This window comes from Kogia breviceps, chromosome 3, assembly GCF_026419965.1.
Source record: "Kogia breviceps isolate mKogBre1 chromosome 3, mKogBre1 haplotype 1, whole genome shotgun sequence".
NCBI classification, from domain to species: domain Eukaryota; kingdom Metazoa; phylum Chordata; class Mammalia; order Artiodactyla; family Physeteridae; genus Kogia; species Kogia breviceps.
Window position 1 is genome coordinate 38,607,643 of NC_081312.1, and position 25,339 is coordinate 38,632,981.

The window sequence follows — 25,339 nt, forward strand, 5'->3', positions numbered from 1 at the left end:
TAGTGGATTCATTTTATTTCTCCTTGCATTTCTATTAGTTTTTGCTTCACATGTTTTGATGGTCTTGTTAGGTGCATACAATATAAGGATTGTTATGTCTTCTTGGAGAATTTACCCCTTTATCATTATGTAATGCTCCTGTTTATCCCTGATAAACTTAGTTAGTCTGAAGAGTATGAGACTTTTAATGCAATGAAATGTATTATCTCTGGGATGATTTTACCTTCTATAAGGGACTTACTTAGTTTCTTATTAGCCTGCTTTAAAAACTTTTGCTGCAATTTTAAGTCCTATATACCTCCCAGTTCTTCTCTGCTTAAGAAAGCACATTAATAACACTAGTGCTTCTAATAATAATAAAAATTTTATATTTTTATCGTTGATTGGATTAGTGGTTTATCAACACTTGTCTTTCATCTGTGTGCTCAGGGGAAGGTTTATGGATGACCCTATTTTGCAACCTTCAATTCTTCAAGTTAAGAAATCAAATCCAACAAAGATCTTTGGAAAACTAAGGGTTAGACCCTGTGCTCATTTCTGGAGGAATCAAAATTAGACCTTATGCTTCCTCAATGCAAAGACTCTGTCTTTCTAATAGCCTGGATTGCAGTGTCTGACACATAATTGCCATACTATATACATTTCTATTAAAGTGAATGAGGGATTGAAGCTTACACTGTTTCCTAAATATACCTGTTTCTTGTTAGTAATGGAAAAGTTAGGGCCAAAGGGCAGTCTTTGTGGCATAACCTTATCTGTGCCCCAGACTTCTTCGTTCAGACAGTAGGGCATTATCCTTTGGCCGCTATGCTCACCTCTCTGTTCATAAGTTCCTTTCCATAAATATTCTCACTTAAATAATCTTCCAGTCATATGACCTACACTGCTAGCTTTCCATACATGTTTAGAGGTTACCTTAGGGTATAGGTTACTAAGCTGGGATCTTCCACTAGGAGTGCAAAACATTGTAGACTAATGAATACAAAGATGTACAAGGCAAAGTCACTGAACTCAAATGTACCTACCTTCTAGCTTGAGAGAAAAAACTTTCTCAAAAATTATTCAAGAGTGTGAATAAAGGAGGAGTCAGTGTGAAGGAGGAGATGAGGTAAAGATTTGGAGAATGGGTAAGAGTCAGCCACAGGTTCCAAATTGGAGGATAGTGGCAGTAGGCTGAACTTTTAAATTCTATTCCAAGTGGAGATTGGTGGTACAGAATGGTAATAAACAGATTTAAAGATCGATATCTTTTTTATATTTGAAAAATTTGGTGATGCTCCAGGATATATTCTTTGCATTAATTTTCTACAGAGACAAAGCAGTCTGCCTAACTGAGGGAATTAGCTTTGGGAGGATAGGAAGTTGCAAGCAATCAGGATAGCAATAGGATTCCTTTATTTGATTTTGTTGCTTACAGGAATAGAAATTTTTATCTGAACTGATCTTCATTCATGATGAAGCCTTCCTGTTGTTGAACATTAGGGAATAATTCTGACATGGAGGCAAAGAAGGTTGAAATATATTGCAATATGTATACTATAATCCTTAAAATTTTTTTGCCTTAACTATCTATGGATACTTGCATAGAAATTGCTCTTTATCTTTCTGCATAGTAATTATCACTATGCTTGAGAATATATCATTTCCTCACTCTTCTTTGAAGGAAGTTCTAAACCTCCATCCCTACTCCCTTTGTTCTTTCTATTACTTCATTTTATTCCATGATTTTATCTCTGCTTTCACATAACACATGCTAACTCACAAGGAACATGTTTATCTTTATATTGGAATTTTTCATCTTTAGGAAGTTTGTTTATTACACATTGTGGATAAAGGGTTAACAAAACTATTTCTCCTTCTGCATTGACAGATTTTACCTTTGGTCAACTGTCTTCCTTTGTTCTCCCAGGGACTGATGAAGGAAATATGCTATCTATGTTTCTAGGCTGTATTACTTGTATTTTAAAAAGATCTCTGATTTGTAAATTACATCTGGACTATGAAGAACTTTTAATGAGCTGTAAATAACCTGATGAGGATACCACAGCTTAAGGGTTCCCTGATTGATACAACTCCAAGTATGTCCCTTGTGGAATTCTGAAAGCTATAACTATGTTGTTATTATAGGTGCTGGGTTAGGTGACATTTAAGCCTAGACCTGAAAGATTAGTAGGATTAACTAGGGAAAAGGAGTAGTTAGCAGGTTAGGGAGAGTGTTTTTAAAATTCACTTTTGGAGACCCCAGCAGGTGAGAGAGAATATAAAATTTTTGAAGAAAGGAAAGACATTTTCTATAACTGGAGTACAGAGAGCAGAAGACAGAGATGCACAAGGGAGACTGGAAAAGTAGGCAGGGGCAGGTTGTGTTAAGGAGTTTGGATTATTGTAAAGGTGGCAACAAGTTACTGAAGGATTTAAAGCATCTCCCAACCTGGTTTGCTTGTGCATATGTCATGATATTTGAAAAAAAAAATCGAGACTTAGGTAATATACCTCTTTTTTGGTGCATATTTTGATCATGCTTTATATTCACTCTGGACCAATGGATATTAATGAGAACATTTTTTTTTCCATAATAAGAAGCATTTAAAATTAGTATATCATGGGTATTGCTTAAAACATGTCTGTCTATCTATCTATCTACTATCTATCTATCTACTTATGCCACTGTGTATTGATAAGAATATAAATAGACTAAAACAGGTGGTATGTACAAGTTATTTAAATTGAGATTCTCTACTGAAGCATATTAACTAATGCAGGGAGTAATTAGTATTATTTCTCCATGGATCTCTTGGTAACATGAGTTGGAGAAGTGAGTTCTGAATAGGAAGGAGGCATTAGAACTTGTTATATGGGTTAGAGATGCAGATAACAATTGTAGTTTGCTACATTTTCTAGTTTACTTAGTTTTCTTTCTGTCTTTAAATTGTACTCTACAAAAGGAAATGGAAATGGACTATTTAGTCATTCATGTACAAAATCTACTTAGAATAAGACCCCAATGCTTATAAAACAGAGTGGTTTCTATATAATTGCCTGATACTGTGCTACCCATGAAGATTAAATAACTATTAATTATTAATTACAGTATCAGTGCTAGAGGAGTCAGAAATTATTATGAGAGATTTCTGTATTGGTTAGTTTATTCTTTAATTAGTGTATTCATTTTCTTAATAAATATTTGGTGCTTACACTGTGGCAGGGAGTTCTAGAGTGTGTGCTAGGGATAAAAGAATGAACAAAACATGATATGAATACACAATCAGAAAGAGACAAATGGCATGAAGGGAACATACCTGGTCCTTTGAGATTATATAATGAAATTACCTGCTCTAGACTAAACCAAAACAGATTTTAGAATAATGGAAGCTATCATATGATTTAAAACTATGAGTTACTTCAAAAGATAACTCTTATATAGTGTTCAGAATAGAGTGGATGGAGTCAAATGAATGCCTTAAGATTTATTAGAACACTTCCAGAAGTCTAGGAGAGAGATGCTAGTAGCATGGTTTAAGATGGTGTCAGTGGCGCTGAAGAAAAGTGAATAAATTGGAAAGATATTTAGGAGTTAAAGTTAATAGGGTTTTAAGATAAATTGGGTATGGGAGATATTAAAGAAAGGGGCAACATGAATACTTCTTGGTTTCTGGTTTGTGTAATCAAATGGCTAATGCTTATATTTGCTTATATATTAGCAAAGAACCAGGGGCAATGTCTGGAATGGGAAGGTGGAGGGGAGAGTAGTAACATTTTTTTTTTTTTTTAATGGGAGAGATATGAGATATTTAAATGTCTATGGGAAAGATGTAGTTGATGGGGGAGTGGCTGGATTTTTGAGCAGAGGAGAGAAAGTTTAAAATATAGTGGATAGATGAATTCATAAGAAAAGTAGTAAAATTGCTAGGTAGTTAGGAGATGTTTTGTTTTGTTTTTGCAGTACATGGGCCTCTCACTGTTGTGGCCTCTCCCGTTGTGGAGCACAGGCTCCGGACGCGCAGGCTCCGGACGTGCAGGCTCAACGGCCATGGCTCACGGGCCCAGCCGCTCCGCGGCATGTGGGATCCTCCCGGACCAGGGCACGAACCCGTGTCCCCTGCATCGGCAGGTGGACTCTCAACCACTGCGCCACCAGGGAAGCCCCGAGGAGATGTTTTGAGATTGATGATAATGAGTTTCTAGTGGAATCAATCTGCCCTATTGTATTACTTTCTTAAGCAGTTCTTAAACACAGCCCTGAAGAAAGCTGATAATTGAGTTAGAATTAGGGTTTTGATACAGGTTATAATGAAGAGACAGACATGCTAAAGAATTCAGGATGTATGGTGTTGTTGAAATTATGGGGCCACATAAAGAAGAAAATGGAGAATGGAGGGGTTAATAGATTGGGAAAAAGCAGATCTGTCAGTAGACTGGAGATTCAATAAGGTTGAATGTTGATGTAATTGGACGGTTTAGCTCAACATAGAAGAAGATATGGTCAGAAAACAAGATGGTTCAATTTAAGATTTCAGAGCCAGAAAACGTGTTAGATATGACAAATTTCAGATTATGACCTCGGGAGTGGGCATCTAAGGAAAAGTGAAAAGATTGTTAGAGATGAATTGGTGGAGAAGCTGCGAGGCCAGGTTTTCAGCAGGGTCATCCACATGGAAACTGAAGTTATGTAGGGTGAGGGCAAGCTTTAGGTGAGGTTGGATTTAAGAACTATTTAGGAGGTATATGAAGTAATAACTTGGAGTTCTTTGTTCTCATGGAATATTTACTGGCATAAATTCTTGTAAAGCAGAATAGTGACATGTTTCCCAATACAAAAGGTAAATAATATCTAACAATTGCATATTAAAATTTATTTTATATTTCATATCTTACCTATTTGGAAGAATGTCTTGTTAAAATGAGACTTCTACTATATCACATACATATCTATGTTGCCCCCATTTAAAGTCAAACAAGTATGAAATACTGTGCACATAAATACATATGCTTTCCTCACATATGTATCAGTTAGCTTTTTTACCTGCACATAACAAACTAATCCAAAACTTTATGGATAATAACAATCACCATTTATTTAACTCATTTTTCTGTGACCTAACTGAGTGATTCTGCTGACTTTGGCTAGATTTGGCTTATCTCAGCTAAGTTCACCCATACATCTCTGGTAGGCTGCTGAGATGGCTGGTGGCTAACTGATCTGGGATGGCTCAGATGGATGTCATAGGGCTGCTCCTATGGTCTCTCATCCTCCAAAAGCCTTCATTCTTCATATGGCAACTTAGAATGTCCATGGGTTCTAAGACCATGACTGGAGGCTATGCTTCTTGAGGTCTAGGCTTGGAACTGGCACAGTGTCACTTACACCACATTCTGTTGGCCAAAGTAAGTCATAAGGCCAGTCTAGACTCAAGTCAAGATGGGGAAATAGACCCTATCTTTTGATGGGAGAGGTTGCAAAGTCACATTGCCAAAGGGTATGGATACTGGGAAGGAAATGACCTGAGCTATTTTTTTCCAAACAATCTACTACACATCCTGTGTGCGAGAATGCTAGATGTAGGTGAAAAACCAAGCAACTGGATGTTATAAGTCTGTACTCCTGCTCTCTCACCTCCACTTAATTGTCATGTGTCCTTGCACAAGAAAGTTCTTTGATCATTCCTCTTTTGTTTATAAAGCAAGGGGGGAAGAAAGTAGGGAAGAATACTAGCTGGGTTATTTGCCTACTATCCTTAGTGATAATCAAATGAGAGAATTGATTTGTATTTTAGATGGCTTTATCATTGTAAGCCATTATTTTTATGCTGATTACATCCCACAGCTCTTTAATGTGGGAATCCACAAAATTATCCTGAAGAGTTAATAACACTGAGATATCTCCTGGATATTTTTCTTTATGCTCCTATGGCCTGAGGGGATTTTCAAGTAAGGAAACTGGCTAGAAAGGAAGGCTGATGACTGAAAGTTCTCCATTAACCCTGCTGTGTTCTATTATACATTTGATGTGTTTGATATTCTCTTCCACTAGTGGAACCCCAGGGATTTGTGAGCTAAGAGCTCAGAGATTGGGATAGAGGCAGAATGCCACTGGAGTGCAGAGGAAGGCACAGGAAGATTGGAAAGCATGGAGTGAAATTAAGCAGAAAATGAATGAGCAGACAAAACTGGTGGAAAGCACAGAATCAAGAGGTTGTTATAAAAAGGTATTAGTACAGAAGGGAGTCATTTTATTTTGGCCTGTCAAAGTATCCAGTATTACCATATGGGTTAAATTAAAATTCCCAACAAGGGATTAAATATAATTTGAGGGGACTTCCCTGGCAGCCCAGTGGTTAAGACTTCACCTTCCAATGCAGGGGGTGTGGGTTCGACCCCTGGTTGGGGAGCTAAGATCCCACATGTCTCGTGGCCAAAAAACCAAGACACAAAGCAGAAGCAATATTGTAACAAGTTCAATAAAGACTTTAAAAAATGGTCCACATCAAAAAAAATCTTAAAAAAAAATATGTATATAAAAAAAGTATAATTTGAGGACCAATCTAAAGGTTATGAGGGTGAGTTATAAAGTAAGTAAAATCTCTTATTTTAGATAGAGTTGAATATGACACCTCTTCCCCCCTCCCCAAATCACATGATGCAGAAGAAATCATTAATCTGAATTATGTACCGTGGTGAAATGTTAACCTTAACAACACAACAGTGACTAATGGATTTTCCTTAACATTGTTTTGATATTTAAATAAAACATTCTTTAAAAATCACATCAATATTACATGTAGAGCTCAAGGAATTTCAAAAAGCAAACACACCTAGTAATTCCTAGTAATGCTGCTGTATTAGGAAACAGAATATTACCAGAGCCCTCTCATATCTTGCAGTCACTACCCCTCCCCAAAGAAAGGAAGCCACTTTGACTTCTAATGACATCTAATCCCTAAGAGTAGTTCCATTTGTATTTAAACTTTTATAAATGGAATCATGCATTATATACTCTTTTGTGTCTAGTCTCTTTTGCTCAGTATGATACTTTTTAGATTCATTCTTGTTATTTCATATAGTTCTAGTTTGTTCATGTTTATTTCTGGATAGTATTGCATTGAGTGAAGGTGCAGTGATTTATTTTTCCATTCTACTGGAGATGGACATTTGGATTGTTTCAAGTTTTAAGTATTTCATCAAATTTTAGAACAAAGTCATTAACTTTGAGTTTTGATTATTGTAATTGCATTAAATTCTTTTGGATCCAAAACAGTGGAGAATGAGATAGCTAAAAAAAAAAAACTTTCCAGGGCTTCCCTGGTGGCGCAGTGGTTGAGAGCCCGCCTGCCGATGCAGACGACATGGGTTTGTGCCCCGGTCCGGGAAGATCCCACATGCCGTGGAGCGGCTAGGCCTGTGAGCCATGGCCGCTGAGCCTGCGCGTCCGGAACCTGTGCTCCGCAATGGGAGAGGCCGCAACAGTGAGAGGCCCGCGTACCGCAAAACAAAACAAAAACCCAGAACTTTCCAAATAAAGAAAAAACTTCTGTATTACTCATTTTGAATAACAGTTTCTGGTTTGATAAGTAGATGAAAGGGACACTGTGGGCAAATTAAAAGATGAAACTAAAAAAACAAAAGATGAAACTTTGGGGCTATGTTTGAGAGCAAAAAGGAGTTTGGTTTGACTGGAGCACTATTGCTTGGCAAAGGCATGGTTGGAAATAACCTGGCAGTGTGGACAGAAATGGGGTTGTGGACCTTGAAGGCCTGTAGAAATTGTGTTTAATGTCTATAATGAGCCCCTGGAGAATATGCTCGATACTGTCTTTTAAGAAGATTAATATTGCAGTGATTATTGGGATAAGGACAGGAATACTGCACAGCAGTTGGCTATTGTGGGAAATGCATGACGAATCTGAAGGACTAGGTCCATTCCTTGCTAGCTGTGTGACTTTAGACAAGTCGTGTAACCTGTCTGAGCTTCAGTGTCCTCCTATGAACAGTGGAGATAGGAGTACTGGTATTGTGAGAATGAAATGAGTTGGTCCATGTTAGAGAACTGCAGACTCTCTAGGGTTCTGGGGCCTCCACAGACCCCTAAGTGGGCCACTGCTGGGCCTGGGTGGGAATAAATGGGAGGCAAGGTATTTAATCTCCTTTATTCAGTCTTATAGAGACTGCCTGTATTTAAGGCAATACTGCTGGTACAAATGTGATTTGTTAAATTGCACATTATGCTCTACCTATAGTGAGGTTCAGAATGAGGTCAGATAGTGAAGTGCAAGAAGTGTGGGAAACGGGCTTCCCTGGTGGCGCAGTGGTTGAGAGTCCGCCTGCCGATGCAGGGGACGCGGGTTTGTGCCCCGGTCCGGGAGGATCCCACGTGCCGTGGAGCGGCTGAGCCCGTGAGCCATGGCCGCTGAGCCTGCACGTCCGGAGCCTGTGCTCCGCAAAGGGAGAGGCCACAGCAGTGAGAGGCCCACGTACCACCAAAAAAAAAAAAAAAAAAAAAAAAGAAGTGTGGGAAAGACTGCCTATATTGAATTCTTGGTGCCTCCTCTTACCAGCTGCATGAACTTAGTCAAATTATTTAAGTTTTCTAGGCTATGTTTTAGTAATGATACCTATCACTTAAGATTATTAACTGTGCCCCCTCCCTGCCCCACCACACACTCAATTCACCCCACCCACATTTACTTGTGTAGTAAAAATTTTTCATACATTTATTGAATGTATTGACTGCTTAACCTATTACCATATGCCATGCTTTGTAATTGACACTAGGTATATTCTTCAAGGGGTTTAGAATTTCCTGGGATACCATACATGCAAACAGAGACTGGTAATAGAGTGCTATTATGATGATTGTTTTAATAGAGATGGGCAAAGAGCATATGATAATACAAAATAAGGACACCTAACTCACAGTGGGTATAACAGTGAAGATGGTGGGGGAGGAAAGAAGATGTCAGGGAAATGGACATGGAGGAGAGTCTCTGCCATAAACTATAAGTAAGACCCCGGCCACCAAGAGAGTGGGAGGGAAGAGTGCTTTAAGTAGAGGGGACAAATTGTTAATGTGGCATGAAACAGCATGGACACTCTGGGAACTACACATAGTTGAGCATGGCAGGAGTCTAGACAGCAGGAGGAGGACTTGCTGGGAGAGATGCTGACCAGACAGGCAGATGCTAGGTCCTGAAGGGCTTTGCATGTCATAGTAGGTAGTGAATACTTGATTCTGTAGGTAATGAGCTAATACTAAAGATTTTAGACCAGAGAGGGACATGATTAGATATATATGATGTAAAACGATAGCAGGCTGGTAGCCTATACAGTGTGATCACATAATTAAAGGGAGTGAGAACAGAGGTAGTATGGCTGATGGAGAGGCTATTACTGTCACACAGTGAGAAAAAACATGAAGCCATGACCAAGGCATGGCCTTGAAAATAAGAAAGAAGAGATATTTTTGAGAGATTTATTCAGATATATTTTGAGCACTTTGAATGCTGAGATCCTCAAGACTTGATAACCAGTTGGATGTGACATGAAAGGGGGTGCTCAGCCCCAGGTCTGAGAGACTGGCTTCATAATGATGTTGTTCACAAGAGTAGGGACATACTACCTTTTGAATACCTATGGAATATCTAAATGGAAATGTACAGCAGGTATTTGGCTTCTCAGGAACTCATAGAAGTCAGTTGAAACATGGGCATGCAATAAATCAACCAGGAGAGGCTGAGGGTAACCGTAATGAGAATCCTAACACATAAATGAAGCATGGATAAGGTTAGCCCCAGAAAATGATTTTGAAAGAGATGTCAGCTGGGGAGTTGGCTAAGATCTAGGAGAAAGTGGTGACATAGAACCTATGACAGAGTTTACAGTACTTACCAAACATTTTGTAACATTTAAATAATATTGGACATGGCTATAGAAGATGGTGCTTTTCGATTAAGTGGAGTCCAGAGTAGGTACCCCTCAGGGTGGATCACCTCCTCTTGGAGAGATCTGCCTACATCAGAGGTCAGGGGAGTGTGTCCTCCCATTATTTGGGCCTAATTCGAGTGGGTCCTGATTCTTTACATTCTAGTTGAGGGTTGTGACTAGTTTTTAGTTTAAATGGGGTTAAAGGTTTCCTCTCTGTTTTTTCTTCTTTTGTTTTTAGCTGTTTTTAGAAAAAAGAATTCCAGTAGAAGTAATTTTCTCTGTAGTATTGTGTTGTCCAAAAAGTTCGTTCGGGGTTTTGTAAGCTCTTAAAGAAAATCCCGAATGAACTTTTTGGCCAACCCAGTATTTAAATAGAACTAATACAGTTCCTTTAAAAATTGGAGCTAAGTGGAGGACAACATCTATAATAACACTGTTTTTATTTTTAAATTTAACCCTCTGAGTTTTTCATGCATTTTGACTATGGGTTTCTTTAGAGCAGAAGCAAGGCATATTTGTCTTAATGTCCCCAGGGCACAACTCAGAGCCTGCCACATAGAAATGCTCAATAAAAACTTATTTTTGTCTTTCTTGTTCATGATTATGTAGTTCCTTTTTTGAGAGCTTCCAGGCTCCCTTGAATCTTGTTACCTTTCAACATCTCATTTCATTGAATTATGCCAGTTCATCTTCTGAATTTTATTAATGCTACCTTTACTGTCTAAAGTTCAATATCCTTGCCTCCCCCAAGTGTTCAAGTGAAATAAGAATTGATTGGGGCTTCCCTGGTGGCGCAGTGGTTGAGAGTCCGCCTGCTGATGCAGGGGATGCGGGTTTGTGCCCCGGTCTGGGAGGATCCCACATGCTGCGCAGCGGCTGGGCCCGTGAGCCATGGCTGCTGAGCCTGCGCGTCCGGAGCCTGCGCTCCGCAACGGGAGAGGCCACAACAGTGAGAGGCCCGCATACTGAAAAAAAAAAAAAAAAAAAAAAAAAAGAATTGATTTAAGTCTGCGTATATGCCACAGCATTTGAGAGTGGGAATAGAAATAGAGCCAGGCCTAAGGTTATCGAGGTTGAGACAGAAAACTGTCAGGATGTTCCAGTTCCTTTTTTGCTTCCATAAGGTCTCCTGTTTCTCCTTCTCTTTGTTTTCTCTCTATTTCACATTTTTATTTTGCAAAATTTCAAATATATACTATCATATAGAGTATAACCAAATGCATTCCCAGCCTTTTTTCACTGTAACTTTACGATGCCATAGTTACAGTCTCATTAATGTTACATCTGTTCTACTATACAAACCAGTTCCTCCATGTTGATCAGACTTAAATTCAGAGTAGGTTATGTTAGATGCCTTGTCTCCTCCCTGGGATATAGAATTAGCGGTAAGGAAGTCATGGACTCCTTGAGACTTGGAGGTGATGATCAGATGAGAGGGTCCTGGGTCACTGCTTTGTCTTTCCCTCATGCACCAGGAATGGCTTTACCCTCTCTACCTGGGTGGCTTATCACATGCTTCATCAAAAAGTAACTTTGAGAACTTCACTGATTGAATAAAGTCTATGCTATGTTTCCATTTGGATAATGCTATATTTGATGTTTTAAGCTTCTTAACAAAATATGGATTTTCTTGCTGCCATTCCCTTATAGTATTCTTTTCAATGACTATTGCCAGAAGATGATAGAGTTTTGTAGGTATGTTCCCATTCTAGGTTCAACTCTTCACTTTTTCACAGCTCTACAAATTTAGTGCTTATCATAACTATGGCAGGAGGTGGTGGAAATAATGGTATTTGCTCATTCTCATATACACAGAAGTATTTCCTGTTTGCTTGACACTAAAACTAGGATTCCTTTTTCAGAAGTTTTGTTGTTCATAGCATTTATAAAGTAAGAAATAAAATTAAATCTTTTAGAGTACAGGAGAAGTTTTATAGGAATAAGAAATAAAAGGTCTAAATTCATCACCCTATTTCTATACTCTGAGTATATTGCATTTGAGCTATTTTCTCCTTTGGTTTTTCTATGTGCTATTTATACTCCACTTATGAAAATAAACTCCGTCTTCCTTACCTAATGAAAAGTTTTTTAATAATCTACAAATATCTTATTTCCTGGTGGGAAGGAATCTGCATTTAAAAAGTTTCTTTATCACTTCAGCTTTTTGTTGTTGTTGTTGACTTAAAGCCGGAGCTGTAGTATGTATATGTTCTTAGTATATAAATGGTGATTGAGTTCCTTAAGGTGAACCACTGTATTGTTTTCCTTAGCCTTTTCTTTTCTGAAAGTGTTGTGTCATTTCTTTTTTTTTTTAATTCAGGGAATCAGCAGTCTCTTCAGTTCTTTAAAAGTGGTGCGTCTCTTGCGACTGGGCCGTGTTGCCAGGAAATTGGACCATTACCTAGAATATGGAGCAGCGGTCCTTGTGCTCCTGGTGTGTGTGTTTGGACTAGTTGCTCACTGGCTGGCCTGCATATGGTACAGCATTGGGGACTATGAGGTCATCGATGAAGTCACAAACACCATCCAAATAGACAGTTGGCTCTACCAGCTGGCCTTGAGCATTGGGACTCCGTATCGATACAATACCAGTGCAGGGATATGGGAAGGAGGACCCAGCAAGGATTCACTGTATGTGTCCTCTCTCTACTTTACCATGACAAGCCTTACAACCATAGGATTTGGAAACATAGCTCCTACCACAGACGTGGAAAAGATGTTTTCCGTGGCCATGATGATGGTTGGCTGTAAGTATCTTTTCTTTTCTTTTCTTTTTTTAAAAAAATTATTGTTGTTGATAATTCTCCAGGCTCCAGTCTCTGACAGGAGTAAATGAAACTACTTTGTCTTCAGAAAAATGTTTAATTCATATCATTTACATTGGTTTAATTTTTATTCAGCCTTAGAAAATAAAAATGCAAAATAATATATTTTACTTTTTAGAATGTGTTAGCACATGAAATGAAAAGCAGTATGAAGGGACTGATACAAAAATTAGAATGGGAACTCTTTGATTTAATTCTGTTCATAGCGTTGTACCTGGCAGAGCTATTTCCAAAAGGAGACCAATATCTAGAAAGGCAGCATCTGGCATATTCCATAGGTTTTGTGGGCAATGCATAAAATTCTGAAAAAGTAGACAGGATCTGATGTGAGATACCCTGTTTAGAAAATGTTTTATTTAATAATTAGTTTTATGTAGGCTTTTACAATTAAGACTAGGCAAAGAGTTTATAAATCTGTCTCCATTACAAAATTCTAGCTGGAATATATTCCAGTCTGAGAGAATGAAAGTATTAGTAAATGTAAGCTTATTCACAAAAGTGTCTAGGATGTAGCATACAGACCTGAGTGCTAAATGTCTTGATGACGTTCTTGGAAGTAGAATTCTCTCACAGGAGTGAAGGACCAAGTGTTCTATCCTCAGACTGAGACTGGATGATACAAAAGATCAGAATTAAGGAAATACATACAAGAGAAAATGTTGAAAAAGGAGATTTTTGAGGGGAACTTCATCACCATACACACTCTCACGTTGACTTTGATGATTTATCCAAGCCTAGTTCTAAGACCTAGAGTAACCTTAGGACTGGAGTTATTTTTATTTATTTATTTATTCATTTGGCTGCTTTGGGTCTTAGTTGTGGCACACGGGATCTTTTGTTGCGGCATGCGGGCTTTTCTAGTTGTGGTGTGCAGGCTTCTCTCTAGTTATGGCGCATGGACTCCAGAGTGTGCGGGCTCAGTAGTTGCAGTGTGTGGGCTTAGTTGCCCCATGGCATGTGGGATCTTAGTTGTCCAGCAGCATGTGGGGTCTTAGTTTCCCGGCCAAGGATCAAACCTGTGTCCCCTGCATTGAAGGCGGATTCTTAACCACTGGATCACCAGGGAAGTCCCAGGACTGGAGTTATGATTAGTGTTATTAGCACCTTTTAAGCCTCTGGGTCATGGTAATTGGTTTTTAGTCTAAGCCATCCTTTTTGAGATTCCACATTATAGAATTTTATATTATGACACTAATGGGAAAAGAGTTCAGGAATGTCGGCTGACTCATGAAAGGTCAGTATCTTGGGTCTAAACAAGGTACTTCTCAGAGTTCATAATGTCTGCAAGCTATTGGTCGCCAATGTTAACAGTTGTTTAGCCTTCTGTACTCCTTTGTACAGGTACAGAAACAAGAACACACAGGTTCTCTTCGCTGCTTAAAAATAACAGGGAGAGTGAGAATTCCAAGTGCTGTTTCCTCCAGAGGCTTTTAGGAGAAAAATGTTCTTAAAAAGAGATCTTGATGATCTCTTAATTAAACTACTGCCTACACACTGAAAGTAGTAAGATGTATTGGCAGAAATGGTGCTTTATAAATTCAGAAGACAACGTTTTGTCAGATGTATTTATTACTGTACTACTTTTAATATTTATATAATACATTTTGCCTTATACTTGAGCATAGTTAGATTAAAAAATTTATTTTGAATTATAGATTCACTGGAAGTTGCAAAGACAGTATAGTGAGGGCCTTTGTGCCCTTCCCTTAGTTTCCTCCAGTAGTTATATCTTATATGACTCTAGTACAAGATCAACATTGGCATTGGTACCATGTGTGTATATAGTTCTGTGTTGTTTTATCACATGTGTAGATTCTGTAACCACCATTGAAATCAAGACACAGAATTGATCCATTACCATAGAGATCTCCCTTATGTCACACTCACCCCTTCCCCCAAGCCTCCCTAACCCTGGCAACTACTGATTTGTTCTTTATCTATATAATTTTGTAATTTTGAAAATGCTATATAAATGGAATCATGCAAAATGTGATTTTTTTTTTTTGAAATTGACCTTTTCCACTCAGCATAAGTCCCTTCAGATCCATCTGAGTTATTGAGTGTATTAATAGTTTGTTCCTTCTTATTCCTGAGTAGTATTCCATGGTTTGGATATACTGCTGTTTAATCATTCTTCCGTTGAAGGACATTTTGATTATTTCTAGTTTTTGGCTATTACTATAAAACTTCCATGCACATTTGTGTAGTTTTTTGTTTGGACATAAGATTTTAGTTCTCTGGGATAAATACCCAGAAAAGAGATTTCTGGGACATATAGTGTCTATATTTTTTTTAAAGAAATTGTCAAACTATTTTGCAGAGTAGACACACTAGTGTAGTTTGATTTTTCAACAAGAGAATAACAGAAAAATAAAATCTATGTAGAGTTGAAGGACACGATTATTTACTTTGTTTCTCAGGCCCCAAAACTTGGGAATCATCCTAGTTTCCTGTTTTTCTCATGTATTACATCTATTCATAACAAGTTTATTGGCTTTACCTTCAAAATACTCCATTCAAACCACTTCTTCAGAAATTCTTCTCAATGCTACCCTCCCATAAAAAACCACCACAATGCCAATCACTCTTATTCTCTTCCCTTTAATCTTTTTCTTCATTGTATCTACCAAGAACTGAAATCATGTTTACTCTGTTTTTCTTTTCTCCAGAATGTAAGCTCCATGACACTAGGGCCTTTGTCTACCTTTTTTGCCTCTATATACTCAACTTCTAAATAATTCTTAATGCCATGCTCAATCTAAATTTGTTGTATGAATGAATGAAGTTGAAGATGTCCCTGCTGATTATAATAAGAATCTCCTGTCACTGAATCCACCCCAGTTAGGTTTTTGATGAATATACATGCCAGAAAAATGCACACTCTTTGAATTTTAGCCATGATTCCTTTGTGAAAGCCCTGCTGAGCTCACCTATATTGTCTGCCTGTGGTAGTGTAGCAGCTCCTTCAGCTGGATTGCCCCAATCTTAAGTCTCTCATGAGGCCTGATGGTAAGTTCTGAGAGGCTAGTCATTAGAAGCGCCAACAACCCTTTCTCCCACCATTTTTTTGGTTTTTTTTTTTTACCATCTACGTTCTGAATTTACCTACATTGGAAGTTTTTCAGTTGAGTTTTCAAAACTTCATTTAGTTCACAGTTGGTCCCATTCTTCTCTACTTCATGTATGGCTAATTGTATTGCTATATCAAAATTTCTTTCTCCTCTCTTCATCAGTTCCTGTCTTAATTTCAAGATGAAGTTCTGGTCATAAAGTGGATACTTTTCTTCCTGAGTTTCTGCTATCTCCTTTCAACACCTGAATAAACCAATATCTGACATCTTTTACCTGTCGAATTTGGTTTTCTTTTTATGCCTCTGAACAAATCCAGCTTCTATATAGCCAGAGTGTTCCAAGGAGATACCTTTTAATTTCCTTCTTAGTTCTTGGGTCCTTAGTAATTTCATGGAATATTTCCTTTGCAACAACGCAAGAAGCTGGTAGAAAACTGTTAAGACCCATGAAGTGTTACAGTAACTTCCCACAATTCCAAAAGTTATTAGACACACATGCACAAAATATCAACCAAATGTGGCTATTTTAGCTGTTTGTGATCTTAGTATAATTCTTTTCCTGAGATAGCGTTACCAAAATCTTGGCTCCCTTGTACACTGATGCCAAAATGAGATACAGAGACAGAGTTTTGGAGGAGAAAGAAAGGGTGGCTTTATTTGCCAGGCAAAGAGGGGAACACAGCAAGGTAGCACCTCAAGAACTGTGCCCCACTCCCTGGGGAATAGGGAGAGATCTTATAGTCAGGGCTCATGGTCAGGGGTATGCAATAAGGATCAAGGTGGTAACAGTCCTCCTGCATTCTTTCTTCTGCAGTTTCAAAAGGGTGGGGTTGCTGACAAGATTAGGGTGTGTGCAGGGTCTCAGGTGGTCACTCTCCTAATCTTGATGAGCTTCTCTGGTCCCTTTAATCTTGCCTCAGATGGTTTCCTGGCTGCTCCTCCCTGATTTGCAACTGTTCAAGTCTGCCCTTTGGAACTCAGGGAAGGTCATGGAGGCTGGAGTCTTTCCTATAAGAAATGGGGGACAAAAAGGCCTCTGTGCCTGGGAGCCCCATAGGGCCCTGCTCAGTTTCAGTAGCACCAGGGAAAACAAAGGAAAACAAACCATCAGTGTTCTCAAAACCTAATATGTGTTACCAGCCACAGACCTATCTAGGGATTTGCGTGCGTGCGTGCGTGCGTGCGTGCGTGCGTGTGTGTGTGTGTGTGTGTGTGTGTGCGTGTGATAGAAAACCGGTTTATGCTTTTAGCTGTGCTAGGATCTAGTCAATCTGTGCCGGCTATTTGAGAAGCACCACTTGTAACCTTAAAACTCAATAACTGAGAAAGATGTTTTGTCAAAAAGTTGTTGGAGATACCAAGTGCCTATTTTCTGTTGAGGAAGTAATCACTGCTCATAAATGATAGCTTCATTTTTCTGGAGAAAGTCATCTGAAATTTTTGTGCCTTCCAGCAAAATTTAAAAATTTCAGTGGCAGCAATTCCAGTTCCTAGAGACTTTCTGAGCCCTCTTCTTTCTTTAATGGCCTTTCCTCTGAGACTCCTTGGTTCTTTCTGTTACTGAGTCCAAGCTCGCTCTGTTCACTGCGAGACAGGCCAGTAAATCCGTAGACGAGGTGTTGAGGCAAGGAAAGACGGCAGACCGAGAAGATGGAGGACTAGTGTACCCAAAAAACCATCTTATCGGGGTCTGGATGCCAGTTTCTTTTATAGAACAGAGAGGCGAAGAGTTGAGGAAGAAAAGTAAAAAGGCCATTTGTCTTGCAGAATCTTCTTGCTTGGCCTGCATCAGGGAGGGGATGTGTTAATTTCTTCTTTTCTGCAGCCATTCACAGGTGGGCAGGGTCAGAATGTCTCTCTGTGAGCTGAACAAAGGCCTTTTAGTTTGTCAGGCAGAGGGTCAGGGTTCCCTGTGGCAGGCCATTATGTATACTTACACCTGTAGATAGTGATTATAATAAGAAAAGCAATGAAAAGCAAAAGTAAAAGTTAAAGAAACGGAACCAAGGCAGAGTCAGAATTCGCTCTTCCCTGTTAGATTTCCCCTTGATGCCAAATTGCATGTAGACTCTGTCCTGGATCACAGTCTCAAAGGTCTCCCTGTTGATATCAGACAAATCTTCAAACAAAGTTTATGACCTTGGGCTTCCTTCAATCCCAGTCACCTTATGTTTCCTCTTGATCCCTTCTATGTCAGCAGGATCCCAGAGTATTTCTCTTACCTGCTATCTAGGGATTTCTTAGGCTTATATCCTTTGTTCCTACATTCTCTCAAGGTAGAGAACCCTCCTGCTCAGATTCCAGATCTGGAATGGTTGTTTCTTTACATACGCCTACCACCATGTGTTTTTTACCTCAAATTTGTCTTCTCTTAGTTTTGGCATGCTCTATGCCTTGAGTGCACTCCTTGGTTCTGGTAGCAGCCATTACTACCCCAGGACAGTCAGTTCTGAGTGAACCTGACTACTCTGCTCTGCTGATATTCACAAAATTCACTACTAAAGGACTTTTGTGAAAAAGAGCATTTTCGAAGTTTAGTTCTGCAGCAGTTGTGGAGAATAGCATACCTTATTTTTTAGATCAAGATGTGTGTAATCTCTGCTAATTTGCTCAGTAAATACTTAGTGATGCCTTCCTGAAATATTTTCAAATCCATTTCATTTATATAATCTTATTATTGAGCCACTAGTAACTTTCTTTTTTTTCCCGAACATTAGCAGACTGACTGATTTTGCTTCTATTTAGAAAGCACCTTCATACACTGATGATTTGTTTTGATGGCTATAAAACAAAGGAATATGAATTGGAATATTCTGATATGATTATCCTTTTTGTCTTAATGTATTTTTATGAATCCTTTTAAAGATTTATCAAGAAAGCAATTGCTTAGCTCCTTCTTCATTACTAAATAATCACATAAAATATTTTAGTTTAATCCAACAATTATAAAAAACTTTACATTTGCATCTTTCACTACAATTTTATAAAAAAAGAAACAAAAATGTGAAAAAGTTTTTGCCATAAATCATGTCCAACCATAAATTAGTTCGCTTTTGTTTGCTTTGTTTTGTTTTAATATACTATAAAATATTAAATACATTAGTAAACATGTAGACAGTATATTTCAAAGGACCATAAGTATTTGGGTATTTATTTTATTTAAAAACATTTTTCACTCCGTCCATTGTTGTCTGCTTAGTTGCTAAATTGAGGCAGCCTACCTCACGTGGTATATGACACTCAGAATCTGTCCTGATAGGATGCCATGCAAACTAAGTCCTTAAAAGTAAAGCAAAGCAGAATGAAAAACTGCAAATACGAAAATATGAAAATTGCCTAGGTTTAACTGGTAGAGAGGAAACCCAGTTATAATAATGCTAATCTGCAATTTTTAAATAGGATGTAATCCATGGTGGCTCAAACAGTCTAAGGACTTTCTTAAATTCACTGGCAAATAAATGGTTTAGCACATTTAGAAGAATAGCAGGGGAGTGGGATGTGTATGACAGGAAATTTGAATCTCCACGTGGGTGGTTAAGAGCCACCAGGGAGCACTTAGTTATACACTGGTCACTCAGCGTCACACAGAGGAGACTGATGCCACATATCATATTCTCCAGTTCATGGGCTCAGTTAGCACTCTCTGTGGGGTTCAGATAAAAGCCAAGCTGAGATTATGGGCATTGCCCTCACTCCCTCCATAGGAAATGGAAATAACTGCAAGATGGTGAGACTCAGAGATTGGGAGAATACAGAATAAAGTGGAGCAAAGGGCTGTGTGACCTTGGATGGTTTTTGGATCTCTTTGGGTTTTAATTTTTTCAAGTGTGAAATGCAGATTTGAGGTAAATGACTTTTAAGGTTCCTTTCAGTACTAACATTCTGTATATCTAAGATTCGGTTAGCACAGTTATGCCACTGTCCTTAGAATTGGACTGGTTGTTGGAGATGAGGTTAATATGGAAAAGGAAGGGGTGTCACTTGAAAGTTTTAGGGCTTTTCATATACAGTGCATATCTTGTTTTATGGAGAATAAGATGTGTCTTATATGGAATATATTTAATAAAGAGTTTAGAGGGAAGAACTTCAGGGAATATTATGGAGGAAAAAAAATTATACTTTTGGAAAGAGCAGTGTTTTTCCATATGGAAGTTAGGAAGCTAGGAAGACTGAAAGGCATTTGCCTCCGGGCATAGGAATAGACCCCAGGGAGAGTGCCCAGTGGGGACTCTGAAGGATATTTGGCCTGGATGGATATCTAGGCAGGTTAAAAGTGAGTTGTTACACTTTTCCAAAATTAAAAAAAAGTTTCTTTACAAATCTTAACATGAAACTTTAGGTGACACAGATATAATATTAAGTTATATGTTAAATTTTTTCTTGCCCTCACTACTGTGGTGTAGGTAGGAAATGGAGTGTGAACATACTGATTTTTAATTCTGGTTTTAGTTTTAACCAGATGGAGAGAGCTTTAAGCTTAATGTTTATTTTAGAAACTGGGTCAATTCTTTGTATCTGCTTTACCCCTGCTTGTAAAAAAGACTTCTTCTTTTTCTCTTCTCTTTTCTTTAACGAGCTGAGTATCCCATGAAGAAAAATATTTCGTGGAGCCCAAAGTTCAGGGTTATAGGCACATTTTTTTATGGTTTAGTAGTTTCAGATGTACAGTCCAGTAGTTTGAAAAAGACTGTGATGTGGACTTTACTCCCTGTTTCTTATTCAAAATAGAACTTGTATCTTTTTCAGAAATGCTCTTTTATACTCATGTTACTTTTTATGCCTAGTCACATTTTCACAAATCCTCTCAGATTCTATAAAGTTTGAGTTTTCCCAGAAAACAACAGGAAATTTTCTCATTCACCTATTAAGTAGCCCACCTCTTTGCAAGGATTTGGTCTCTGGAACTACCTTGTGTCCCTGTATTACTCAAAATTATTGAATTCATTCAGCATTATGCCAGGTGTTCTGGTAGTTATTGGTATTAGGGAGACAGCCTGGATACTTCCTAGCCCTCAATAAGTTAGCGGTATGGTGAGTGTCAGACAAAAAAAAATATATCATTGAATCCTCTCTCTCTCTCCCTCTCTCATTCTTTTCAACCCCATCTCCATTCCCATCTCAGTCCCCATCCCCATAGCCATTCTGTCCCAGTCCCTATCTCTCCATCTCCATCTCCCTCTCCATCTCTATCTTCATCTCATCTCTTTTTGTACTGTGAACGAAGAGCTAAGACTTTGAACAGGTGAATAAGGAACTTGGGCTGAAGAGTAAGGCTGATAAGAACAGAGTCTCTGGTTGTCCTGTTTATTGTATTTTTAGCACAAAGTATTGTGCCTAGTTGGTAGCTGGGCTAATTAAACATATGTTGAATAAACAAATGAATAAACAGGTTCACCTGCCTCAGCCTGAGGAATCCAGGAAGGATTCTAGGAGAAAGTGACTCGAGCTCAGAATACAAAAACAAGTCCGTGAATGAGACAGGATTTAGGTACTTTCCAGGTAAAGAGAACCCATGTGCAAAAACATAGGAATGAACTGGGTTGGCCTTTTCTGCTGCACTCCGTGTATTTTACTTTGGCTTGAAGAGAAAGTAGATGTGGATGGGGAGGAAGAAAGGAACCAAGGTGCCAAAAGGCTTTGTATAGCTTGAGGAGTTTGTCTTTTATCCTAAAGGTTATGAGCTAAAGAAGAAGGATTTTATTTTTCAGTGCGGAAGATAGATTAGAGGAGATACAGGCTGTGGGCAGAGAAACAAGTTGGGGGCTGTGGCAGTAATCTAGGAAGACATAAATGAAGTGGTAGGGATAGGGAGGATGATGGTATGGCTTAGAATTGGTAAAATCTTTTTTTTTTTTTTTTTCTGTAAAGGGCCAGATTGTAACTGTCTTAGGTTTCAAGGGCCATAATGTCTCTGCTGCAACTACTCATTGTGCTGCTGTGGTGCTAAAGCAGCCATAGACAGTACACAAACCAATGAGCAGAGCTGTGTTGCAGTAAAGCTTTAAGCAGGTGGCATTTGGCACATGACCCATCGTTTCCCATGGTCTAGTACAGACAGTATCGGCTGTGAAAAGACCATGGACTTTGGAGTCAGACAGATCTAGGTTCGATTTTTTTTTTTTTAACACTTATTAAGAATTTACGTCAGTTATCTAAACCGTCATCTGTAAAAGGGAGATAATAGTCCCTACATTACAGAGTTATTTGAAATACTCAGTAAGAGATTGTATGTAAAGTTGCTGAAACATCGTTTTAAGTTGTTATGGTGATCAAATGAATGAGATATGGTAGAAGGAAGAGTTCAAAAGGACTTGTAGATTTCTGGCTAATTCAGCTGAGTGAAAGACAAAGTTCTTTTCTAAGATGAGAAAGAAGGGGCAGGTATTACTGGGGCAAGAGTGCAGTTCATTTTTGGACATGTTGAGTGTGAGGAATCTTCAGGTCATTTGTTAGAGATGTCCATGAGGTTAGAAGTGATAGAAGTTAGAAGTGTGGCTTTGGGTTCCAGAGAGAGACATGAGGCACTGAGAAATCTCTTTAGAAATCACAGTGTAGAGAAAGGAATTGATGTCAAGAGCATGGAAGATAGAGTCAGAATGAAGCTGGCCAAGGGTGAACCCTGGAGGAAGGAGAGCCAGAGAGGTTAAGAAGAGAACCCAGAGGAGTAAAAAGGAAGCATGGATCCAGAAGAAGGGTTTGTTGCTAACAAAGAATGAGAGAGAACGTCAAGAAGTAAGGGGGAACAGCAAGGCAATGGATATTGAATCAGAGGCGATCTGGCTGGAATTAGGAGGCCTTGTGACCTTCCATGAGTAGTTTCATTGGATAGTTGAAGGGAGAGAGCCACAGGGGCATTTGTCTTTATGAGCTCTAAGTCTTTCTTTTCTTTTTTCTATGTGAAGGAAAATAATTTTAATCAGTAGCCATTAACCTAGTGCAGTATTTTTCACTGCCAGTGTTGCTTTTATCTGAATCAACTTTCAAGTTCAATAAAATATATTTAAATTAGATTATTAGGTATATTATATATGCATGGAGTTTCCTTTCATGTTACAAAATAGAAACAAAATACTGACTTTGAGAGAAGTTTTTATGAAATCCCACTTTCTAAGAACAGGCATTTTAGTCAGGGGAGAATTTTATTTACTGATGGCTACAAGATGATTTGGGACCTTAGAATAAATTTAGTTTTGATTTCTGTGAATATATACTGCCTGGGACAGGTTGTAACCTTGTAGGAGAAGTGGTGCTCTGCCGTAGAGAGCACTGGGGACTTGCATGATTCTTACATAAGTAGTATCAAGGATCAGTGGACATATGATTTAAATTTTGCTGGAGATAAAATAGTTAGATATTTTCCCACAGGTTGAAGGACTAACAAGTCCATAGATGAATATATTTAGAACATGTTAAGATAAATATCATCCCCAAAGACCTTTATGCATGGATTTAAGAACTGCTTTGGAATGCTCCAAGAGGGGATTTTCTTTGGGGCAATTTCTAAGCCAACTAATTCCCAAGTGACTGCTTCTTACCTACTTATTTAATTTTTACAAAAATTGTAGTGACTGAGGTGGGCCTCCCTTGGAGTTCAGGGTGCCAGGTACAGGGTCTTGGGTTTGGGCTGTGTGTGTAGGAAAGAAGATTTCTATGGGATGAGAACTGTATCCAGGTTGACTCTCTGGAAATATTGAAGGCTTTTAAAAATTCTCTCTGAAGATAGCTCTGGAGCTACCCTTTTAGATCCTATCTTCTTTAAAGTCAAATTTATGTTTAACAACCCCCAAAAGGCTTAATATGTGAAAGTCTAATTTGGGAGACTTACAGATTTAAAATGAATCTGTAAGGGAAGGAAACTTAAATTCATGCCTCTGGTTAGACTTCAGCAAAGCAGACAGGTCTAGTGTTGACTCTTTTAATGAGCCTTTGGGGTGGAAGCCAAGTTATTGGGAACTTTTCTTATACTGAGCTGCGTATGTGTTTGCCTGTCAGATTCCTTGGAAAAGGCCTCAAAGGACCTTCATAGTAGGTGTGTTCCCCCAACTCCTTCCCTTACGAGGGCCAGTCTTGAGAATAACATTACTTCCCTTCACCTCTCCACACCATTACTCACACTGATTTGCTAGATTCCATGATCCCTAAACAATTCCCAATCTGGATCTACCTGCCTCTTTTGCTCCTGTTCCAGGATTGCTGAGCACTAGCTGGAATAAACCACACAGCCCTGTGAATAGGTGCCACTAAAATGCATGGTTCACAACCTAAAGGATCTTTACTTATTTTAGGTCATCTCCTGATCATGTTTGCTGAGCAGCTATTCTTATGCAACTTGCAATGGTTTTTTTTTTTTTTTTTTTTTGTGGTACTCTCACTGTTGTGGCCTCTCCCGTTGTGGAGCACAGACTCCAGAAGCACAGGCTTAGCGGCCATGGCTCACGGGCCTAGCCGCCCGCGGCATGTGGGATCCTCCCGGACTGGGGCACGAACCCCGTGTCCCCTGCATCGGCAGGCAGACTCACAACCACTGCGCCACCAGGGAATCCCGCAACTCGCAATGTTTTCTTTCCACTTCTCTAAACCTATGACGACCCTTCTTCATCTCAGCAGACGGCCCTCCTTTTATTTCTCTGAAAAAGAAAGGACAACTGTAGCAAACATGCACTCCTTTCGTTCCTGATGCCCTCTGACAAAGGCAGGGTAGAGGAGGGGCGGGGGTGAGAGGGAGGGGGCGGGCAACACACACAAAACCTTGTAGGCCAAGGTAGTGGCTTTTCTTCTGACTCAGATGGGGGGACTTTTGAAGGTTTGGGGCCAAAGAGTGGTATGATTTGTCTTATGTTTTATAAAGATCAATCTGGCTCCTGTGTGGAAAATGAGCTATAAGGGGACAAGGATGCAAGAGGTCAGACAGGTTAATAATAGTCAAGGTGAGAGATGATGGTGGTAGTAGTTAGAATTGAATAGATTCTGGACAAATGGTTAGGACCAATAAAATGTGAGGGTATGAGAGAAAGTGAAGGTCAGCATTTACTTTTAGGCTTTTGGTACAAACAACTGTGAAGCTAAGTTGTGCATGGTCATTTGTCATGTCTAATGGGCAGTTACATGTATGAACCCAGAGTTCTGTGAAGTGGTTTTGGGTGTGGACATAGATATGCTTTGTCTCTTGATATTTTATTTCCTCCAATTTTTTGCCCTTCTTTTTTCTGTGTTGTCCATCTCTCTATCATTCTACTGGCTCTTTCTCATCAGCCCATAAACATGGTCATGTCTCTTCAATCCTAAAAAAAATACACGTATGTGAATAAAACACTTGACTTTGCACTCTCTTTAACTATTGACTATCTACCAATTCTTCCCATTTTAAGTAGGCTTCCTAAAGCATGTGTCTTTACTTTCTTCTCTCCATTTTCTACCTATTGAAAGTGGACTTCTTCTCCTGTACCACCTCTCAAAGTACATTTGCCAAATTTCACAAACACCTTTTCATGCATATAGAGACATCTCCCTTGGCTTTGTCGACCT

At 38.9% G+C, this 25,339-nt stretch overlaps 1 protein-coding gene across 4 annotated transcripts in view; it reads left to right on the forward strand.

Annotated features, from left to right (window-relative positions):
- KCNH5 (potassium voltage-gated channel subfamily H member 5) overlaps positions 1–25,339 on the forward strand; it is a 325,149-nt gene that overhangs the window by 76,549 nt on the left and 223,261 nt on the right. For all 4 annotated transcript variants that reach the window (XM_067028368.1, XM_067028369.1, XM_059059059.2 and 1 more), the window contains exon 7: positions 12,239–12,665. In XM_067028368.1, the coding sequence (XP_066884469.1) occupies positions 12,239–12,665 (427 nt within the window). The remainder of the gene's footprint in view (positions 1–12,238; positions 12,666–25,339) is intronic.